This window comes from Mobula birostris, chromosome 1, assembly GCF_030028105.1.
Source record: "Mobula birostris isolate sMobBir1 chromosome 1, sMobBir1.hap1, whole genome shotgun sequence".
Classification (NCBI taxonomy): Eukaryota; Metazoa; Chordata; class Chondrichthyes; order Myliobatiformes; family Myliobatidae; genus Mobula; species Mobula birostris.
The window spans coordinates 131,774,077-131,793,845 of record NC_092370.1 but is presented as its reverse complement, the minus strand read 5'-3'; the positions used below and the strand labels follow the sequence as shown (position 1 = coordinate 131,793,845).

The 19,769-nt window shown below is 43.6% G+C and overlaps 1 protein-coding gene across 10 annotated transcripts in view; it reads right to left on the bottom strand.

The window, feature by feature from the left end:
* LOC140199916 (coiled-coil domain-containing protein 102A-like) overlaps positions 1-19,769 on the bottom strand; it is a 649,450-nt gene that overhangs the window by 253,708 nt on the left and 375,973 nt on the right. For all 10 annotated transcript variants that reach the window (XR_011886535.1, XR_011886536.1, XR_011886534.1 and 7 more), the window contains one exon: positions 2,554-2,657. Coding sequence is in view for 7 of the 10 variants with exons in the window: in XM_072262408.1 (XP_072118509.1) it covers positions 2,554-2,657 (104 nt within the window). In the remaining 3 variants the exon portion in view is untranslated. The remainder of the gene's footprint in view (positions 1-2,553; positions 2,658-19,769) is intronic.

The following is a 19,769-nucleotide window of genomic DNA, read 5'->3' as shown; positions in this document are numbered from 1 at the left end:
AGGCATTGGAAAAGGATTAGGCCATTCGTCCCATCGAGTATAATACGACATATAAGCATGCCTTATTTATTTTCCCTCTCAATTCCCTTCTCCCTGTAACCTGTGCCATCCTTACAAGAACGTACAAACTTCTGCTTTAAATACACCCAATGACTTGGCCTCAGCTATCTGTGGCAATGAATTCCACAGATTCACCACTGTCTGGCAGAACAAATTCCTCCTCATCTCAATTCTAAAGGGAATTCTTTGTTTTCTGAGGCTATGTCCTCTGGTACTAGACTGTCCCACTACTGGAAACATCTCCACAAATATCTAGCTCACAAGTGGGTTAAAGGTATGCCCCAGATAGATACTGTATATTAATTCTATCTGCAGGTAGACATGCAAATGTAGATTTAAAATTAGATGTTAATTTTTAATGTTAAATCTTTATTTAAATATTCGAAATATTTAAAGCATAAAATATTAATTGCTTTTGGTGTAGCTACAGTTAGAAAAAAAACTTACTTTTAAACAGTAACATCAAATTAGAAGCTGGGTTTGTATCAACACTGACGTTTGCTGCATCTGTTCCACCACGCACACAAAAAAACTTGCTTGTACACTCAGTAGCCATTTCTTCTACCTAATAAAGTGGCCACTGAGTTTATATGTGTGGTCTTCTGCTCCTGTAGCCCATCTACTTCAAGGTTCAATGAGTTGTGTATTCAAAGATGCTCTCCTGCACATCACTAATGCATGGTTATTTGAGTTACTGTTGGCTTCCCGTCAGCTTGAACCAATCTGACCTCTCTCACTAACAAACCATTTTTGCCCACAGAACTGCCGCTGACTGTATGTTTTATTTGTGCTTTTCGCACCATTCTCTGTAAACACTAGAGACCGCTGTGTGTGAAAATCCTCGGAGATCAACAGTTTCTGAGATATTCAAACAACCCCATCTGGTACCAACAATCACTCCATGGTCAAAGTCTCTTAGATCACATTTCTTCCACATTCTGATGTTTGGTCTGAACAATAACTGACTATGTCTGCATGTTTTTATATATTGAGTTGCTGCCATACGATTGGCTGATTAGATATCTGCATTAACGGGCAGGTCAGGTGTACAGGTGTACCTAATAAAGTGCCACTGAGTGTAATTTTCAATAACCTTTGACCCTTTCTCAGCATATCCAGTAAATAACAGTCCTATACTCCACCACAGTGAATATGCTATACCCTGCCTGTCCATTATTAACCAACTTCCTGCATCTGCTTTTCAACTTCAAAAGAGGAAAAGATAATTCCCCTAGACATTTGCAAAGAGCTTCTTCAATCGTCTCTATTGAGTTTCTGCTGCCAGCAGCAATAACGATAAAAATGATGAGGTGATTTTTTTTTTTGAGATGAAGGACATCTAAAACAACCTCAAGTAAATGAAAATATGGATTAAAGAACTAAACAGCTGGATCACAGAATTGCAAGGTACTGGTTATTAATATACACTGCATTTAAGTAAGGCCCTTGCCCAAGAGTTAAAAGTGTCCATAATGTGTTCTTAAGTTATATTCAATGCATTGACTGAGAGACTAATATATTTTCTGTTTGTGTTTACACCTTCCGAGTAAGGTTAATAGGAATCTGCTCTATCTGTCAATGTACTGAATACCAAATCTAAACTGAAATTAAATTACAGGCTTCTTAATGAAAGCAGTAATCATCATAGTCCTAGACCACTACAGCACAAAAAACAGGCCCTTTGATCCGTCTGCTTATGCTGTCTGCACCTATCAGCCTTCGGCCAGACCATAGCCCTCCATACCATCCCCATACATGTTCATACACAAACTTCCCTTAAATGCTGAATTCAAACCTGCAACTACCTCTTCTGCTGGCAGCTCATTCCACACGCACACCACCCTCTGACTGAAGAAGTTTTCCCTCAAGTTCTCCTTAAACATTTCACCTTTCACCCTTAACTCAGTTCTAGTCTCACCCAACCTCAGTGGACGTTCAAGTTAAATAGCTTTAACCAAGTGAGCTAAAAACTACTTTGTAAATGGAAATGTTTTTATTGAAGGCTACATGACAGAATATTTTATTAAAATTGTAAAAAATTTTCAGTTTGTGTTTGGCTCCAGTTTCTCTGCAATGAGGAAGCACACAGACAGACTGCGCAGAGTGAAATGATTATGATCAGTAATAGAATCGTATGGGGGCTTCTGGTAGAAACTTCAAATCACACAACAGAAAACAAAACAATGTAAAATACTTGCTGAGAACTTCTCAGTGATTGTGCAGGCCATGTTCCTTATTTCTTAATTAAGACAAAGAATGGTTTGATTGTGGCTCTATGTTCTTTCTAGGCACGTCACTATTTTAATAATGACGTCCATCATATTTCATTGCTGGAAACAATCATTTTATTGAGCCACTTCTTTCCAACAAAAGTCTTCAACTTGTGGAAGATCTTCCATCAATCTTCGGATCAGTTTGATGATATAAAGTGCTTAAGCCTAAATTTTCTTTCCCTCAGCACCCTGCCCCCCGCTTCCCCTTTTGATGTCTTACCTGGTCTGCAGGTGGTCAAACTGGACTTGAAGATTGTCGTTCAGTTCCGTCTGTTCATCCAGTGAACGCTGCAGTTTCCTGATCTGGTTCAGTGAGTCATCCAACTACAACAACATAAATAGAAAACATAATCATTATCAAGCCCTTTATCATGAGGTTCCTTGTCCTAAGTGCAGAAATAGAACTGTGGCAGAGGAAATGGTTCACTGAATAATAAACACAAGAGAGTCTGCAGATGCTGAAAATCCAGAGCAATGCACACTTAACTGGGGCAAGAGACTGTTGTCGAACAGGTTCTGACTAGTATCAGTTGTGCACACTTGTGTGGCCATTAAACATTACACCGTGCTCAATGCAAACGCTTTTTAAGTAGTGTCAGCTGCATTTGTTTGTGTTCAAAAATTTTTCTCACAGATTGTTGGCAAGTAAGAAAATTCTGAACTGTTTTGTTGACTGTGATTTCAAGCATTCAGGCTTGGGGATGCCAGAAGCAGCCGGGAGTAAGAATAAAACGATTTCACCACTTCAGCAAGTTAGGAGCTGTGATGAATTTGAAGGTATTGACAATCACCTTAAATGTTACAATGAAAATGAAGATTTGGAGGATGCATTATTGATAAGATTATATGAAGGCAGTCCACTACCTATGCTAGGTGTCTGTACTGATTTTATTCATTGCATACACTGGATAAATTCTCCCACTGATAACTATTTGGAACTAATACACAGTTTTATAGTACTGTAGTATACTGGTGTGTTCTAATTTGTACTGTATTTCATTTGGAGGCTACCTTATTAAATATATTCAAGACATAGATTTTTGCATAGCAGGGAATTTAAGGGTAATGGAGAAAATGTAGGTAGGCGGAGGTGAGTCTACAGTCAGATCAGCCATGATCTTATTGAAGCAGGTACGATGGGACAGATGGCATACTCCTGGTGGAGGCAGTAGGAATTAGCCAAAATGAATCTACATGTTCTAAGCATGGAAGAACTGTCCTGCCTAGCATCACAAGGATTAACATATGAGGCTGACTGCTCAGTCTTAAACCACCCCTTCATTTGGAAGAAGACACACCAGTGGCTATATTTCGTAAGGAGTCTGAGGAGATTTAGTATGTCACCAAAGAGTCTTGCAAATTTCTGCATATGTACCGTGGAGAGCAATCTGACTGTTTGCAATACTGTCTGGTATGGAAATGTCAGTGCACAGGATTCAAAAAAGCCAGCTCCATCATCAGCCTCCCTACCATCTACGACTTCTTCAACAGGCAATGACTCAAGATGCAGCATCCTTCATTAAGTACCCCACCACCCAGGTCATGCCCTCTTCTAATTGCTACCATCAGGGAGGAGGTACAGGAGCCTGAAGACACACACGGAGTGTTTTAGGAACAACTTCTTCCCCTCCACCATCAGATTTCTGAATGGACATTGAACCCAGGGACACTTCCTCATATTTTGCACTACTTAGTTTTTTAAATATTTTTCTTATTGTAATTTCTTACTTTTTTATATTGCACTCTGCTACTGCCACAAAACAACAAATTTCACGACATAGGTAAGTGATAATAAACCTGATTCTGATTCGTTTTCCACTTCTTCTCCTCCTACAATCTCTTCTTTCCCATTCCTTCCCCTTCCTTCTCTTACCACCCGACTCATTTTCCAAAATATGCAAGAAGTCCAATCTGATCTGATCTGAAACCTACAGAAACCCTGCGTCCCATGTCAGGGAAGATGATACACTCAGGTCCCAGCTCTGCATTAGAGACTTTTCAGAGTCCATAAGACCATAGGCTATAGAGCAGAATTAGGCCACTTGACCCATCAAGTCTGCTCCACCATTTCATCATGGCTGATCCATTTCCCTCTCAGCCCCAATCTCCTGTCATCTCCTGTATCTCTTTATGCCCTGACTAATCAAGAATCTATCAACCTGTGCCTTACATATACCCAAAGACTTGGCCTCCACAGCCACCCGTGGCAACGAATTCCACAGATTCACCACACTCTGGCGAAAGAAGTTCCTCCTCATCTCCATTCTATTATGAGGCAGTGTCCTCTGGTCTTGGACTCCCCCTCCATAGGAAACATCTTTTTTTTACTCAACCTCTCTATAGGGCCTTTCAACAGTTGAGAGGTTTCAATGAGACCCCCCTTCCCCATTCTACTGAGAGTTCTACAGGCTCAGGGCCATCAAAACTCCGTATATAATAAGCACTTCAATCCTACAAGCACTTTGCCAGTCTGGATACTTGTGGATACTAGTGTTTAAGATAGCTGCTCCAGCATCTGCCCGGAATTGTAGAGAGAACAGCAGAGGCTCCATGGAACTGCCACTCCACTAGTGCCTTTGGTCTGATCTGGCAGCTCATTGTCCCGACCGTGAAGAGGTGGTAGAACCTCAGGTCAGCCTGTGGAGTCACCCTCCAAAGCTACACGTGGCTCTCCTCAGCCATGTTGCTGCCACTGTTACGGCAGACAAAAATTCACAAACATCAGGTAAGAAAGGAGGTTTCATCCCATTTTCTATGCAAAGAATCTCTCAATGTTTTCAATCAAAAGAAACTTTATTCATCATAAAATTTATTTACACTAATAAACCGTGCAATGCCTGATCATTCTTACATTCATAAGCAATGCATTATGTATAGTTCTATTACATCTCTTATAACCTTAGCACTGTTGCCACTCATGTGGCCCCCTGGAGTGGGGCACCGCTATAATAATTCAGAGGCTTCCTCATCCAACCCAACCCCTCAATGTCCAGTTGCAGAAGAACCCTATACTGTGGTCCTTCCCCTGTCACCCTGAGCTCTTACAGTTGCTGCACCAAACTTCAGAGTGTCCCTCAGCACATACTCTTTCAGCCTGGAATTATATCAGTTGGCACCACTGCTTTATGGACATCTTGACGTGCTAGCACAACGATAAGTTTCAGGCAGACCAACAGGCATCCTTCACCAAGTTGATCTTCTAGCAGTACCTGATGTCCATCTCTGATAAAAGCTCGCAGATCAGACAGTCCTCTGACATGCAGCTCCTCAGAATGAACCATTACACAGGCCGTTGCATCCTTCTCCAACCTTCTTCGCAAGCCCACAGTCCGCAAAGATATCTCCTTCCCACTACAGTCATCCTATGAGCAATGTACAGTGGAAGTGATGGTCTGGACACACAGGAAGGATCTGACAAGGAGGTACCACTATCACTGCCAGCCAGGCAAAGTCTTGATGCCTGTTGGTGAGATCTAGCAATGAACATCTAGTTCATCAAGTTCTTCTCCTGCAGCATCTGCAGCATGTTCCATTTTGACCACTGCCTGATGCTGGGCCAAAAGACCTCTTCTCCGAAGGACAGGCAGCACAGCAACATGCATGGTTATTTGAGTTACTGTTGCCTTCCCATCAGCTTGAACCAGTCTGGCCATTCTCCTCTGACTGCTCTCATTAAAAAGGCATTTTCGTCCACAGAACTGACACTCACTGGATGTTTCGTGTATTTTGTATCATTCTCTTTAAACATTAGAGACTACTGAGTGTGAAAATCTCAAACCACCCCATCTGGCATCAACTCTTATTCCATGGCCAAAGTCACTTAGACCACATCACATTTGGTCTAGACAACATCTGAACCTTTTGACCATGACAGCATGCTTTTATGCAATGAGTTGCTGCCACATGATTGGCTGATTAGCTATTTGCATTAATGAGCAGGTGAACAAGTGTACCTAATAAAATGGCCACTGAGTGTAAACATAAAACTCAGCCACTGCCATGGGCAAAGTGCTCCAGACACATCCTGTGGCTGAGGCTCAGCTTACACATAGTGGACAGGCTGATGCCTTTGAGAATCTCAAGTCTCCCTAAAGAATCTCCTGACCAAAGTAATTTTCCCTCCGTTCATTCTGCCTCTTCTGGTAAACCTTTTCCTGCTCTTTCTGGACTACAAGTCATTTCCAGCTCTTGGAAAGAAACAGCAGCCCTTCACCAATGAAGTAATTTGGTAAACTTGTTTATTATTGTCACATGTACTGAGATACAGTGTCTTGCATACTGTTTGTACAGGTCAATTCATTACAACATGCATGAGATAAGGCAAGGGAGAACAACGGAGTGCAGATTAAAGTGCTACCCTGCAGAGAAAGTTCAGTGCAGGTAGACAATAAGGTGCAAGCTCATAACAAGGTAGATTGTGAACTCAAGAGTGCATGTTATCGTACCAGAGAACTGTTCAACAGTCTGGACGCAGTGGGGTAGAAGCTGTCCTTGAGCCCAGTAGTATATGTGCTTTCAGGCTTTTTTGTGCTCCGTGCCTGGGGAGGGTGGGGTCTTTGATTCCGCTGGCTGCTCGAGCGAGACAATGAGCAGTATAGACAGAGCCCGTGGAGGGGAGACTGGTTTCCTTGATGTGCTGAGCAGTGCCCACAACTCTCTGCAGTTTCCCACAGTCACTTGCAAGAACAGTTGCCATACCAAACTGTTATACGTCCAGATAGAACATAAAACAGAAATCTACAGCACATTACAGGCCCTTCGGCCCACAATGTTGTGCTGACCATGTAACCTACTCTAGAAGCTGCCTAGAATTTCCCTGCCACATAGCCCTCTATTTTTCTAAGCTCCAAGCATCCATCTAAGTCTCTTGAAAGACCCTATTGTATCTGTCTCTACCAGTGTCACTGACAGTGCATTCCACACACCCACCACGCTCTGTTTCTCTGACAACCCCTCTGTACCTACTTCCAAGCACCTTAAAAATATACCCCCTCATGTCAGCCATTTCAGCCCTGTGAAAAAGCCCCTGGCTCTCCACACAATCAATGCCTTTCATCATCTTATCCACCCCTATTAGGTCACCTCCGTCACTCCAAGGAGAAAAGGCTATTTATTCTACCTGTTCTCATAAGGCACACTCTCCAATCCAGGCAATATCTTTGTAAGTCTCCTCTGCACTCCTTCCTTAGTATCCACATCCTTCCTGTAGTGAGGTGACAAGAACTGAACACAGTACTCCAAGTGGGGTCTAACCAAGGTCCTATACAGCTTTAACATTACCTCATGGCTCAATCCCATGGTTGATGCATGCCAACTTACCATATGTGCTCTAAACAACAGTCAACCTGTGCAGCAGCTCTGAGTGCCCTATGGACATGGACCCCAAGATCTCTCTGATCCTCCACACTGCCAAGTCTTACTGTTAATATTATATTCTGTCTTCAAATTCAACTCCATCTGCCACTTCTCAGCCCAGCTCTGCATCCTATTGATGTCCCGCTGTAACTTCTAACAATTCTCCAAACTATTCACAACATCCCCAACTTTTGTGTCATCAGCAAACTTACTAACCTACCCTTCATCCAGATCATTTATAAAAATCACAAAGAGAAGGGGTACCAGAACAGATCCCTGCGGAACACCATTGGTTACCGACTTCAATGCAGAATACGAATCACCTGTAACCACCCTTTGCCTTCTGTGGGCAAGCCAATTCTGGACCCACAAAGCAAGGTTTCCTTGGATCCCATGCCTCCTTACCTTCTGAATGAGCCTGGCATGGGGAACCTTATCAAATGCCTTACTGAAATCCATTTACACTACACCCACTGCTCTACCTTCATCAATGTGTTACTTTCATAAGCTACTTTCTACGGTGCATTAATAAAAATTAGTGATGGCTAACGGGTACATGAGGAAGTAGAGATGTTGGTGAACTATCTTCACTGTGGTGTCTACGTGGTTGGATCAGGACTTCTGGGCGATTGAGTCTCTCAACCCTCCCAACCTCAAGGCTGTTGTTGTAAACAGGGGTATGTGCACCACCACCTCCCCCACTTTCCTGAAGTCAATGACGAGCTCTTTGGTTTTGTTGACATTGAGGGAAAGGTTGTTCTCATGTTACCATCTCACTATGCTCGCTATCTCCTTCCTATACTTCGACTCGTTGTCATCTGATATAGCCCACTATGATGGTATAATCTGCAAACTTGTTGTCACAAACACGCACTCTGCTGCAGGGCCTACGTGCCTCTGCAGGCGGGCTGTGCAACAAGTTTGGCAATCGCGCTCATGAGCGTGAACATTCCATCTAATTACTGTTTCATTATGGCGGTATTTAACTCCCTTCTTTTCATTGCAGTCCTGTTGAGACTTGACCAAAAGCACAGCAACGTTACGCTCCCTGCTTACTCTCATCCTTTTCTGGGAAAGAGAACTACAACTTCGACTGACACTGTAAAGGAGCAGTATTCATCTGGGTATTGCTTCCAGCTGTGGTGTTGGCATTTAATTTCAGTTTGACAGTTTTGTTAACGGCCCGGTTGGTGGAGCACTTAAAGTTTTTTCTGTTCCTTTAAGATCTGCAACAGTTCTCATTAAAGTCAGCGAACTGTCCACCCGCTTCAGTGTCTCTCTCTCTCCGTACTTGGGCCATATCCAATTGTTCTTACACTTGTAGGTGGACTCATAGAGCAGAATCTGACCATGCAGAGATGAGTGTATAGGGAGTAGAGTAGGAAACTGAGGACTGAACCTTGTGGGTGCCAGTTTTGAGGATAATAATGGCAGAGGTGATGGTCTGTTGTGAAGGCCGATGCAATTGGAGATGAGTTTCCTTGGAATTATAGCATTGAAGGCTAAACTGCCATCAGTAAACAATTTATAACGTAAGTGTCTTAACTGTCCAGCTGTTCCAGAGATGGGTGTAGAGCCAAGGAGATAATGTTTCCGTGGACCTGTTTCAATTATACGAGGGTTGCAGTGGGTTGAGCTTGTCTGGAAGGCTGGAGCTCAATGTGTAATGATCAGCCTCTGAAGCACACCATAATGGTGAATGTCAGAGCCACTAGGTGGTAGTCAAAAAGGCACATTACTTTGTTTTCCTTTGGTACTGGCTTGATTGTGGTTTTGTGAAAGCAGATAGGAACCTCTGATTGAAGCATGGAGAGGTTAAAAATGTCTGCAAATACCCCTGACAGCTGATCCGCACAGGATGTACAGTCACGGCCAGGAGCACCATCAGGGCCAGATACTTCCATGGGTTCACTCTCCAGAAGACTGATCTTCACTACAGCGTGGAGATTGGATCAAGTACCAATTTTATCATCATATACATCTGCATGTATTAGAATTTGTTATGGTGTGTTGGACAGGGCATGACATGAAACAAAAAAGCAACAACATTCAACAATTATAATAATAAAAAATTATAGAGACAAAGCTAATATAGGTAGAGGCTCCACGGGAGCGAAGCGGTTAACACAATGTTTTACAGCAGCCAACTGCAAAATCAGGGTCCAATTACTGTCTCATCCAAGTCACCTTCACCCCAAAATGATCAATGTCTTCTTTTGGGTGGTATAGTGGTTAGCATAATGCAATTACAGTACCAGCGACCAAGGTTCAGTTCCCATTGCACTCTGTAAGGAGTTTGCACGTTACCCCCATGACTGTGTGTGCTCCGGATTTCCCCCACAGTCCAAAGACGTCCTGGTTGATGGGTTAATTGGTCATTGTAAAATTTTCCTGTGACTAGGCTAGGAAGAAGTTGAGGGAATCGCTGGTTGGCACAGCTCGAAGTGCCAGAATGGTCTACTCTGCTCTGTAGCCCAATGAATAAATAAATAGATTGGACCCATGGGAGTAATTGGGCAATACTGGCTCATTGGGCTGGCACGGCCTGCTACTGTGCTGAATCTCTACATTTAAATCTTAAGGCAGTACATTAGGATTAGGATTAGGATCTCACCTGGTCCCTGGACTCCTCCATCCTGATCAAAAAGGCGCAACAGCACCTTTATTTCCTGCAGAGCATGAAGAAAGCTCACCACTGTCCCAGGATACTGATGGACTTTTACCGCTGTACTATTGAGAGCATACTCACCAACTGCATCTCAGTGTGGTATGGTATCAGACCGCAAAGCACTCCAGTGTGTGGTGAAAACTGCCCAGTGGATTATCGGCACCCAATTGCCCACCATTGAGAACATCTACCATAAACGCTGCCTGGGCAGGACGAAAAGCATTATCAGGGATACATCTCACCCTAACCATGGACGTTTTACTCTCCTCCCATCCTGTAGGCACTACAGGAGCCTCCACTCCTGCACCAAGAGGCACAGGAAGAGCTTCTTCCCTGAGGCTGTGACACTGCTGAACCTCTCATCACAGCGCTAAGCAGTATTGCACCCATATTGTACTGTCTCAGTACTTCAATATTTGTGTGCTGTAGCACTTTTTTAATTCGCAGTTATTTTGTAAATAACACTATTCTTTGCATTTCTGGTCAGATACAAAATGCATTTCATTGCCTTTGTATCTGTACTCGGCACAATGACAATGAAGTTGAATCTAATCTAATCTAATCTAATTAGCACAAAGAATGTGGGTTGAAGAGCCCGTTCCCATGCAGATTGACTCTATGACTCTTAAATCCAACAGACAACTGATTCTCCCTCTCATTTTGCTGAAATTCCCACCTTAAGACCAATTTATGTGTATTTAAGCAAAGCACAAGCCCCGTTCTCGAAGATTGGGATACTGATAATTAACACAGAAACGAGAGTTAAGTGATGTGACTGTGCTATTTGTGTCCGTCTCATATTAGTTATTCACCTACTGGCAACAATTAAAATCTGAGCTATATGGAAACAGGTGTCTGATGTTTAAAAATGCAAAATGCAGGGAACGAGCCAAGCACCAGGAGCGTTTAAACTGGTGGCCTGAATATGTCTGGAACAAACTTTGCTCGTTTATAAAGGGAGCCAAGTACATCTGTCATTTATTACGTTAAAAATAAAACTCTCCGTGCTGGAACCTGACATGTTTCACAATTGATCCAAACTGCTTATGTCCAGCTAAATTCCAACTGCTGGCTTTTGTGCACAGAAACAATCTTCTACTCAGCAAATTCAGAAAAGTGAAACCACTTTTTTTGCTGATTGCAATCAGCAATTGCTTGACATGTAACAGGATGACAAATTCCAACCATTCAATGGCAACATCCTTGTAAATTTTCTCTGCTTTCTTTCAATCTTATTGATATCTTTCCTGTAGGTAGGTGACCAGAACTGCACACAATGCTCTAAATTAGGCCTCACCAACTTGTTATACAATTTCAATATAATATCCCAACTCTGTACTCAATACTATGAAGGAAAATGTGCCAAAAGCTCTCTTTACTACCCTATCAACCTGGGATGCTTCCTTCAAGGAATTATGGATCCATATTCCCAGATCTCTCAGTTCTATTGCACTCAGTGCCCTAAAATACACTGTATGAGCCCTACACCAGTTTGTTCTCTGACTGCAACACCTCACACTTGTCTGCATTAAATCCCACTTGCCATTTTTTCAGCCCAACATCAACTCCTGCCTAACCAAGGACCTGGACCCACTGCAGTTTGCCTATTGCCACAATGGATCTCCAGCAGATGCAATATCACTGGCTCTCCACTCAGCCTTGGATCACCTGCACAATACTAATATCTACGTCAGGCTGCTGTTTATTGATTACAGCTCTGCGTTCAACACCATCGTACCCTCAGTTCTAATCAACAAGCTCCAAAACCTGGGCCTCTGTACCTCCCTCTGCAACTGGATCCTTGACTTCCTCATCCGGAGACCATAGTCTAAAATAATCGGAAACAAAATTTCGTCCTCATTGATAATCAACACTGGTCCAATCTGATGGCATGAACATCGACTTCTCTAACTTCCGCTAATGCCCCACCTCCCCCTCGTACCCCATCCGTTATTTATTTTTATACACTCATTCTTTCTCTCACTCTCCTTTTTCTCCCTCTGTCCTTCTGACTATATCCCTTGCCCATCCTTTGGGTCCCCCCCTCCTTGTCTTTCTCCCTGGGCCTCCTGTCCCATGATCCTCTCATATCCCCTTTGCCAATCACCTGTCCAGCTCCTGGCTCTATCCCTCCCCTTCCTGTCTTCTCCTATCATTTTGGATCTCCCCCTCCCCCTCCCACTTTCAAATCTCTTACTAACTCTTCCTTCAGTTAGTCCTGACGATGGGTCTCGGCCTGAAACGTCGACTGTACCTCTTCCTGGAGATGCTGCCTGGCCTGTTGCGTTCACCAGCAACTTTGATGTGTGTTACTGGCACACCTCAACGTTCTGTGCTTAGCCCACTGCTCTACTCTCTCTACAACCACAATTGTGTGGTTAGGCACAGCTCAAACAGCACCAACAGATTTGTCAATGGCACAGCTACTGTTTGCAGAATTTCAGATAGTGATGAAGAGGTGTACAGAAGTAAGATAGATCAGCTGGTTGAGTGGTGTTGCAGCAACAAATCTGCACATCAATAATACCATGGAACTGATTGTGGGTTTCAGGAAGAGGAAGACAACGAAACACACACCAGTCCTCATCAAGGGATCAGAGGTGGATAGGGTGAGCAGTTTCAAGTTCCTGGGTGTCAACATCTCTGAAGATCTATGCTGGACCTAACCTATTGATACAATTACAAAGACAGCAGCTATATTTCATTGAGGAGACTTGGTATGTCACCAAAGACACTGGCAAATTTCTACAGATGTACCATGGAGAAGATTCTAACTGGTTGAATCGCTATCTGGTATGGAGTGGCCATCGCACAGGACTGGAAAAAGCTGCAGAAAATTGTAAAATTAGCCAGCTTCATCATGGGCACCAGCCTCTCCGGCATCCAGGTCATCTTCCAAAAGTGATGCCTCAAAAAGGCGGCATCCATCGCCCTGCATGTATAGTTTAAATGCCCCCAGGACAGCACTAGTAAAGTCCCCCTCAAGATCTGTACCAGTTCCACCTTCTCTGCAAGAAAGCCCAAAGATCCAAAAATCTGAAGCCCTCCCTCCGTATTCCTCTGGAGGTTCTGTCCTTTAAGTTAGCACCTAACCCCTTGACCTTATCACCCTTCCTGCCTATGTCAATGGTGCTGATGTGGACGACAACATCTGGCTGCTCACCCTCCCAGTTAAAAATGCTATGAACTCATTCCAAGATGTCCCAGACCCTGACATGTGGGAGTCAACAACCCATCCGGGAATCCTCAGAGCCTTGTAGACGTCTGTTCCCGACAGAGAGCAGAAGCTTGGGCAAGCCGGTGAGTTTTGAAAGGCAAGCGTGCTCCAAAGGATGAAATCCTAGTGACTAAAAGGACTGTTGTCATTTGTTAGGCGAAAGAGGGAATAAATGGGTGTAATGTAGCGAGGAGTTTAAAAGTAGTGCTGGAGAAGGCAGACATTTAAAAGACAAAGTCAACGGCATGTAATTTGAACATTTGGGAAGAGAGTCAGTGGGAACAAGTGTGATGGAGAACGGAGAAATAGATCTACACATTCGGGCACCAAGGTAGAACATGGGATATGAACAGATCAGATGAGCTTATATCAAGTCAAAGTAAATTTATTATCAAAGTACATATATGTTACCATATACTTCCTTGATATTCATTTTTTGCAGACATTTACAGGAAAATAAAGATGCAAATGATCTTGAGGAACATATCGATGATACTATGGTGATGACATAATGGATGGAAATATACTCAGTGGCCATTTTATTAGGTACACCTGCTCGTTAATGCAAATATCTAATCAGCCAATCATGTAGCAGCAACTTAATGCATAAAAGCATGCAAGCAAGGTCAAGAAGTTTAATTATTGTTCAGACCAAACATTAGAATGGGGAAGAAATGTGACCTAAGTGATTTTGACCATGGAATTATTGTTGGTGCCAGACGGGCTGGTTTGAGCATCTCAGAAACTGCTGATTTCCTGGGATTTTCACGCACAACAGTCTCTAGAATTTATAGGGAATGGTGTGAGAACAAAACAAAGTCCAGTGAGCAGCAGTTCTGTGGGCAAAAGGTCAGACGAGAATGGCTAGACTGGTTCAGAGTTTAAAGTTCAAAGTTCAAAGTAAATTTATTATTAAAGTACATAGATGTCACCATATACAACTCTAAGATTCATTTTCTCGTGAGCATACTCAAAAAATCCACAACAGGACAACAACCATAACAGAATCAATAAAAGAACCACACTGACTTAGGTGTTCAGCCAGTGTACAAAAGACAGTAAACTCTGCCAATACAACAGGAATGAAATTATAATAATAAATAAATATATAAGCAGCAAATATCAAGACCCTGAGATGAAGAGTCCAGGAAAATGAGTCTATAGGTTGTTGGCACATTTTAATGATAGGGCAAGTGATTGAGTGAAGTTATCACCTCTGGTTCAATGCCTGATGGTTGAGGGGTAGTAACTGTCTCTGACCCTGGTGGTGCAAGTCCTGAGGCTCCAGTACCTTCTTCCTGATGGCAGCAGTGAGAAGAGAACATGACCTGGGTGGCGGGGGACCCACAACTCGGGTCATGCTCAACAGTAAGGAAGGTGACAGTAACTTAAATAATCTCATGTAACAACAGTGGTGTGCAGAAGAGCATCTCTGAACACACATTAGGTCAAAACTTGAAGTAGGTGGGCTGTAACAGCTGAAAACCATGAACGTACACTCAGTGGCCACTTTATTATGTACAAGAGGCACCTAATAAAATGGACCCCGAGTGTACAGCATGGAACCTAATAATATTGAAGAGTCTGAGCCAATAACTGGTGAAGGAGCCGAAAATTATGTGTAGTTCCAGGTTTGGCAGTGGAGGAGAGAATAGTGACTTCTGTCTTCTCAGTATTTAGCTGTAGGACATCTAAGATGAACAAGAAGCTTAGCCAACCTGAGTATGTACAGTGGTGTGTACAAGCCAAGTGCTTCAGGTAACCATACAGAAGTTCACACCTTTGCTGATGACACAAGAGTAGATGGGATGAGGATATCTGGATTCTGGAACAGGATGGGTTAAAGTGTAGGTGAAAACATGGTGAACAGGGTTGATGTAGGAAAATGTGAGGTCATAAGAGAAATCAAAAGAAAGCCTTATCTAAATGGAGAGACATGTCAAAAGTGAGTTTATGGCAGATGGGTCTAGGTCACAGAGTCATAAAGCATTACAGCACAGAAACAAGCCCTTCAGCCTATCTAGTCTATGCTAAATTATGATTCTGCTTTGTCCTGCTGACCCACACTTGGATCATAGTTATACATTCCCCTCCCATCCATGCACTTATCCAAACTTCTCTTTAATGTTGAAATCGAACCCACTTCCATCGCTGGCGCTGGCAGCTCACTTCACACTTGCACCACCCTCTAAGTGAAGAAGATCCCCTCAGTCCAGAAAGACCTATTAACAACTTATGGAATGAGAGAGTTGTCCTTAAATGAACAGTTAATTGGCTAGAGTTGTGTTCTTTGGAGTTTAGAAGAAAAATAGTTGATCATATTTAAACATATAAAATCCTACATGAGCCAACAGAGACGTCAAGAAGTTTCCACCAGTGGAAGAGGGGACATAGTCACAAGGTAGGAGAGTGGCCATTTAAAACTGAGATGCATGAGAATTTCTTCTCTCAGAGGGTGATGGATCTCTGGCATTCTCTTTCCCATAAGGCTGTGGGGGCTGGATCACTGTATTTGAAAAGGATGTATGACAGGAATAGCAGAAGAATTGAGGCCTGGATGATATTGAATCGCAGGACAGCTTGAGGAGAAGTGGCTTATTCATCCCTATAAATGTCTAAAAAACATCAAACCATTGTCTCCCGTACCATCACCGCCCTTATCGACTCCGGAGACCTTCCAACCTCAGCCACTAAACTCATAATTCCCACACCCCGTACCGCTCCGTTTTACCTCCTCCCCAAGATCCACAAGCCTGGCTGTCCCGGTAGACCGATAGTTTCTGCCTGCTCCTGTCCCACTGAACTTGTATCTGCCTACCTGGACTCCATTTTGTCACCCATAGTTCAGTCCCTCCCCACCTACATCCGGGATACATCCCATGCCCTCCACCTCTTCAATAACTTCCAGTTCCCCAGCCCCAACCGCTTCATTTTCACTTGGATGTCCAATCCCTATACACCTCCACTCCCCTTCAAGAAGGCCTCAAAGTCCTCCTCTACTTTCTGGATAACAGACCTCACCAGTTCCCCACCACCACTACCCTCCTCCGGTTGGTGGAACTGGTTCTCACACTCAATAACTTCTCTTTTGGCTCTTCCCACTTTCTTCAGACCAAGGGTGAAGCTATGGGAACTCGCATGGTCCCCAGCTATGCCTGCCTCTTCGTTGGTTATGTGGAACAGTCTGTGCTCCAAACCTATTCTGGTACTGCTCCCCAACTTTTCCTTCGGTACATTGACGACTACATTGGTGCTGCTTCCTGCACCCATGCTGAGCTCATCAATTCTATCAACTTTACTTCTAACTTCCACCCAGCCCTCAAATTTACTTGGTCTATCTCGGACACTTCTCTCCCCTTTCTCGATCTCTCGGTCTCCATCTCTGGAGACAGACTGTCCACTGACATCTTCTACAAGCCCACTGACTCTCATAACTACCTCAACTATACCTCTTCCCACCCCGCCACATGCAAAAATGCCATTCCCTATTCCCAGTTCCTCCGTCCCCGCCGCATCTGCTCTGAGGATGAGGTTTTCCGTTCCAGGACATCTCAAATGTCCTCTTTCTTTAAGGATCGTGGTTTCCCTTCTGCTGTCATCAATAATACCCTCACCCGCATCTCCTCCATTTCCTGCACTTCGGCTCTCACCCCATCTTCCCGCCACTACAACAGGGACAGAGTTCTCCTTGTCCTCACCTACCACCTCACCAGCCTCCGGATCCAGCACATTATCCTCCGCAACTTCCGCCATCTTCAACAGGACCCCACCACTAAGAACATCTTTCCCTCTCCACCGCTCTCCGCTTTCCACAGGGATCCGTCCCTCCATGACTCCCACCCGGCACTTGTCCCTGTAAGCGCAAGTGCTACACCTGTCCCTACACCTCCTCCCTTGCCACCATTCAGGGCCCCAAACAGTCCTTCCAAGTGAGGCAACACTTCACTTGTGAGTCTGTTGGGGTCATCTACTGCATCCAGTGCTCCTGGTGCGGCCTCCTCTACATCGGTGAAACCCGACGCAGATTGGGGGACCGCTTCATCGAGCACCTCTGCTCCGTCCGCCACAACAGACAGGATCTTCCAGTAGCCACCCACTTCAACTCTGCTTCCCACTCCCATTCAGATATGTCCATACATGGCCTCCTCTACTGCCACGATGAGGCTAAACTCAGGTTGGAGGAGCAACACCTCATATACCGTCTAGGTAGTCTCCAGCCTCTTGGTATGAACATGAATTCTCCAACTTCCGGTAATTCTCTACCCCCCCCCCTTCCTCCATCCCTATGTCACTCTGCCCCCTCCCCCAGCTGCCTATCACCTCCCTCATGGTTCCGCCTCCTTCTACTACCCATTGTGTTTTCCCCTGATCCTTCTTCACCTTTCCTGCCTATCATCTCCCTGCTTCCCCTCCCCCACCCCATTATCTTTCCCCTTACTGGTTTTTCACCTGGAACCTACCAGCCTTCTCCTTCCCACCCTCCCCCCACCTTCTTTATAGGGCCTCTGACCCTTCCCCTACAGTCCTGACGAAGGGTTCCGGCCCGAAACGTCGACCGATCTTTTCCACGGATGCTGCCTGACCTGCTGAGTTCCTCCAGCGTGTTGTGAGTGTTGCTTTGACCCCAGCATCTGCAGATTATTTTGTGAGGAAGGTAGACAGATAGACGGACAGACAGGTAGACAGAGAGACAAATATACATACAGGTAGATGGATAGATAGACAGCAAGATAAAATTATGTTGTAGAGTCCTTGAAAGTGAGTCTATAGGTTGTGGAGTTAGTTGAGCATTAAAATGAGTTCTTGTGTTAGTGCTAAGAGATGTGTTGCCTTAGGCAGAAGTAGAGTGTTGAAAATGGATTAGCGGAAGCGTCCGAAGGTAAAACTGCCAGGGTACAGTCTTCAAGAAGTTTAACGGAGATGGAAAACGAAAGAAAATGAATATTCTTAAGAAAACAATTGCTGCTCTGAGGAGGAATAATATGTCAGAGATATCAACTATTGAAACTGTATACTTTAAACGAAGGTAAAAAGAAATGCGATATTAAATTGTTTTATTTACTATAGTTCTCATTACATGTGGATTGAGATAAAGAGTTGCAAATATGAAGGGGAGGAATTTCACCTAGTTAGTCTAGCACTAACTGGAACACAAAAAGCAGACATTTCTTGAAACAAATTCAGAAGATTTTTCTTCAAACAGAACATAGCAAGAGCAGTGGTGCTGTACTCAGTTTTAGGAATTAACCAAAGCAAACTTAAGAGTGGTGGCAGCAACATCGTTCGGAGGCAGCAATTATAATACTATTTGATTTTATATAAAATTTCAACAATGGGATAAGGCCAATTATACCTGACTAAAGTATTTAAAAGTAAATGAGAAACAGCTATTTGAAGTTAAATGGGAGTCAAATTGTGGGAAAGTATTTGAAAACAAAATAGTGAAAGCAAAAATGGTCTTCCTAAATAGGGGAAGCTCACAAACCTAGGCCTTCATGGATGTTGGAAACATGGAAGGGGGTAAGGCAAACCAAAGGGAAACTTCTGACAAAAACCAACAGCACGCCACTACAGCAATTAGGAAAGCGAAAAGGGATAATGAAAAAAAAAATTATATATGAATAAGTGAAGGAAAGCGAATAACAAAAGAAAGAGCAGGCACATTTGAGAGGAAAGCCATGGCCCGTGGAAGGTGAAAGACTTGCATGCTTCCAAATAATACTTTGCAGCTGTCTTCAAGAAGGTAAGGGGTCACATACAGTAGACCCCTACTCCTTTTACTCCTACTCTTCTCCTCACCAGCTCATTAACTCCCTCAGTCGTCCCTTTTCCCTTTCCTCCACGGTCTCTGGTTAGTGTAAGTGTCAAAGGTTACAGGGAAAAGGTAGGAGAACAAGGTTGAGGGAGATAAAAAAAAATCACCCATGATGGAATGGCGGCGTAGATGTAATGGGGCTCCTATGTCCTATAGTCTTATGGACTTTGTGGGTTCTGATGAGGTCAATATTGAACTTGCAGATTGTTCCACAAATGAGGCAAAATGTGCTTGATGGAATAGGCAGGTGAGATGATGCACTTTCAAATAAAGTCTCAAATGCTCCTTCTCCAAGTTGTACCAGAAATTCCCAAGAATCAGAGGGAATGTTGATATTTTTCTTTTTTTTTATTTTATTTTTATTTGGATAAGGTATTCACA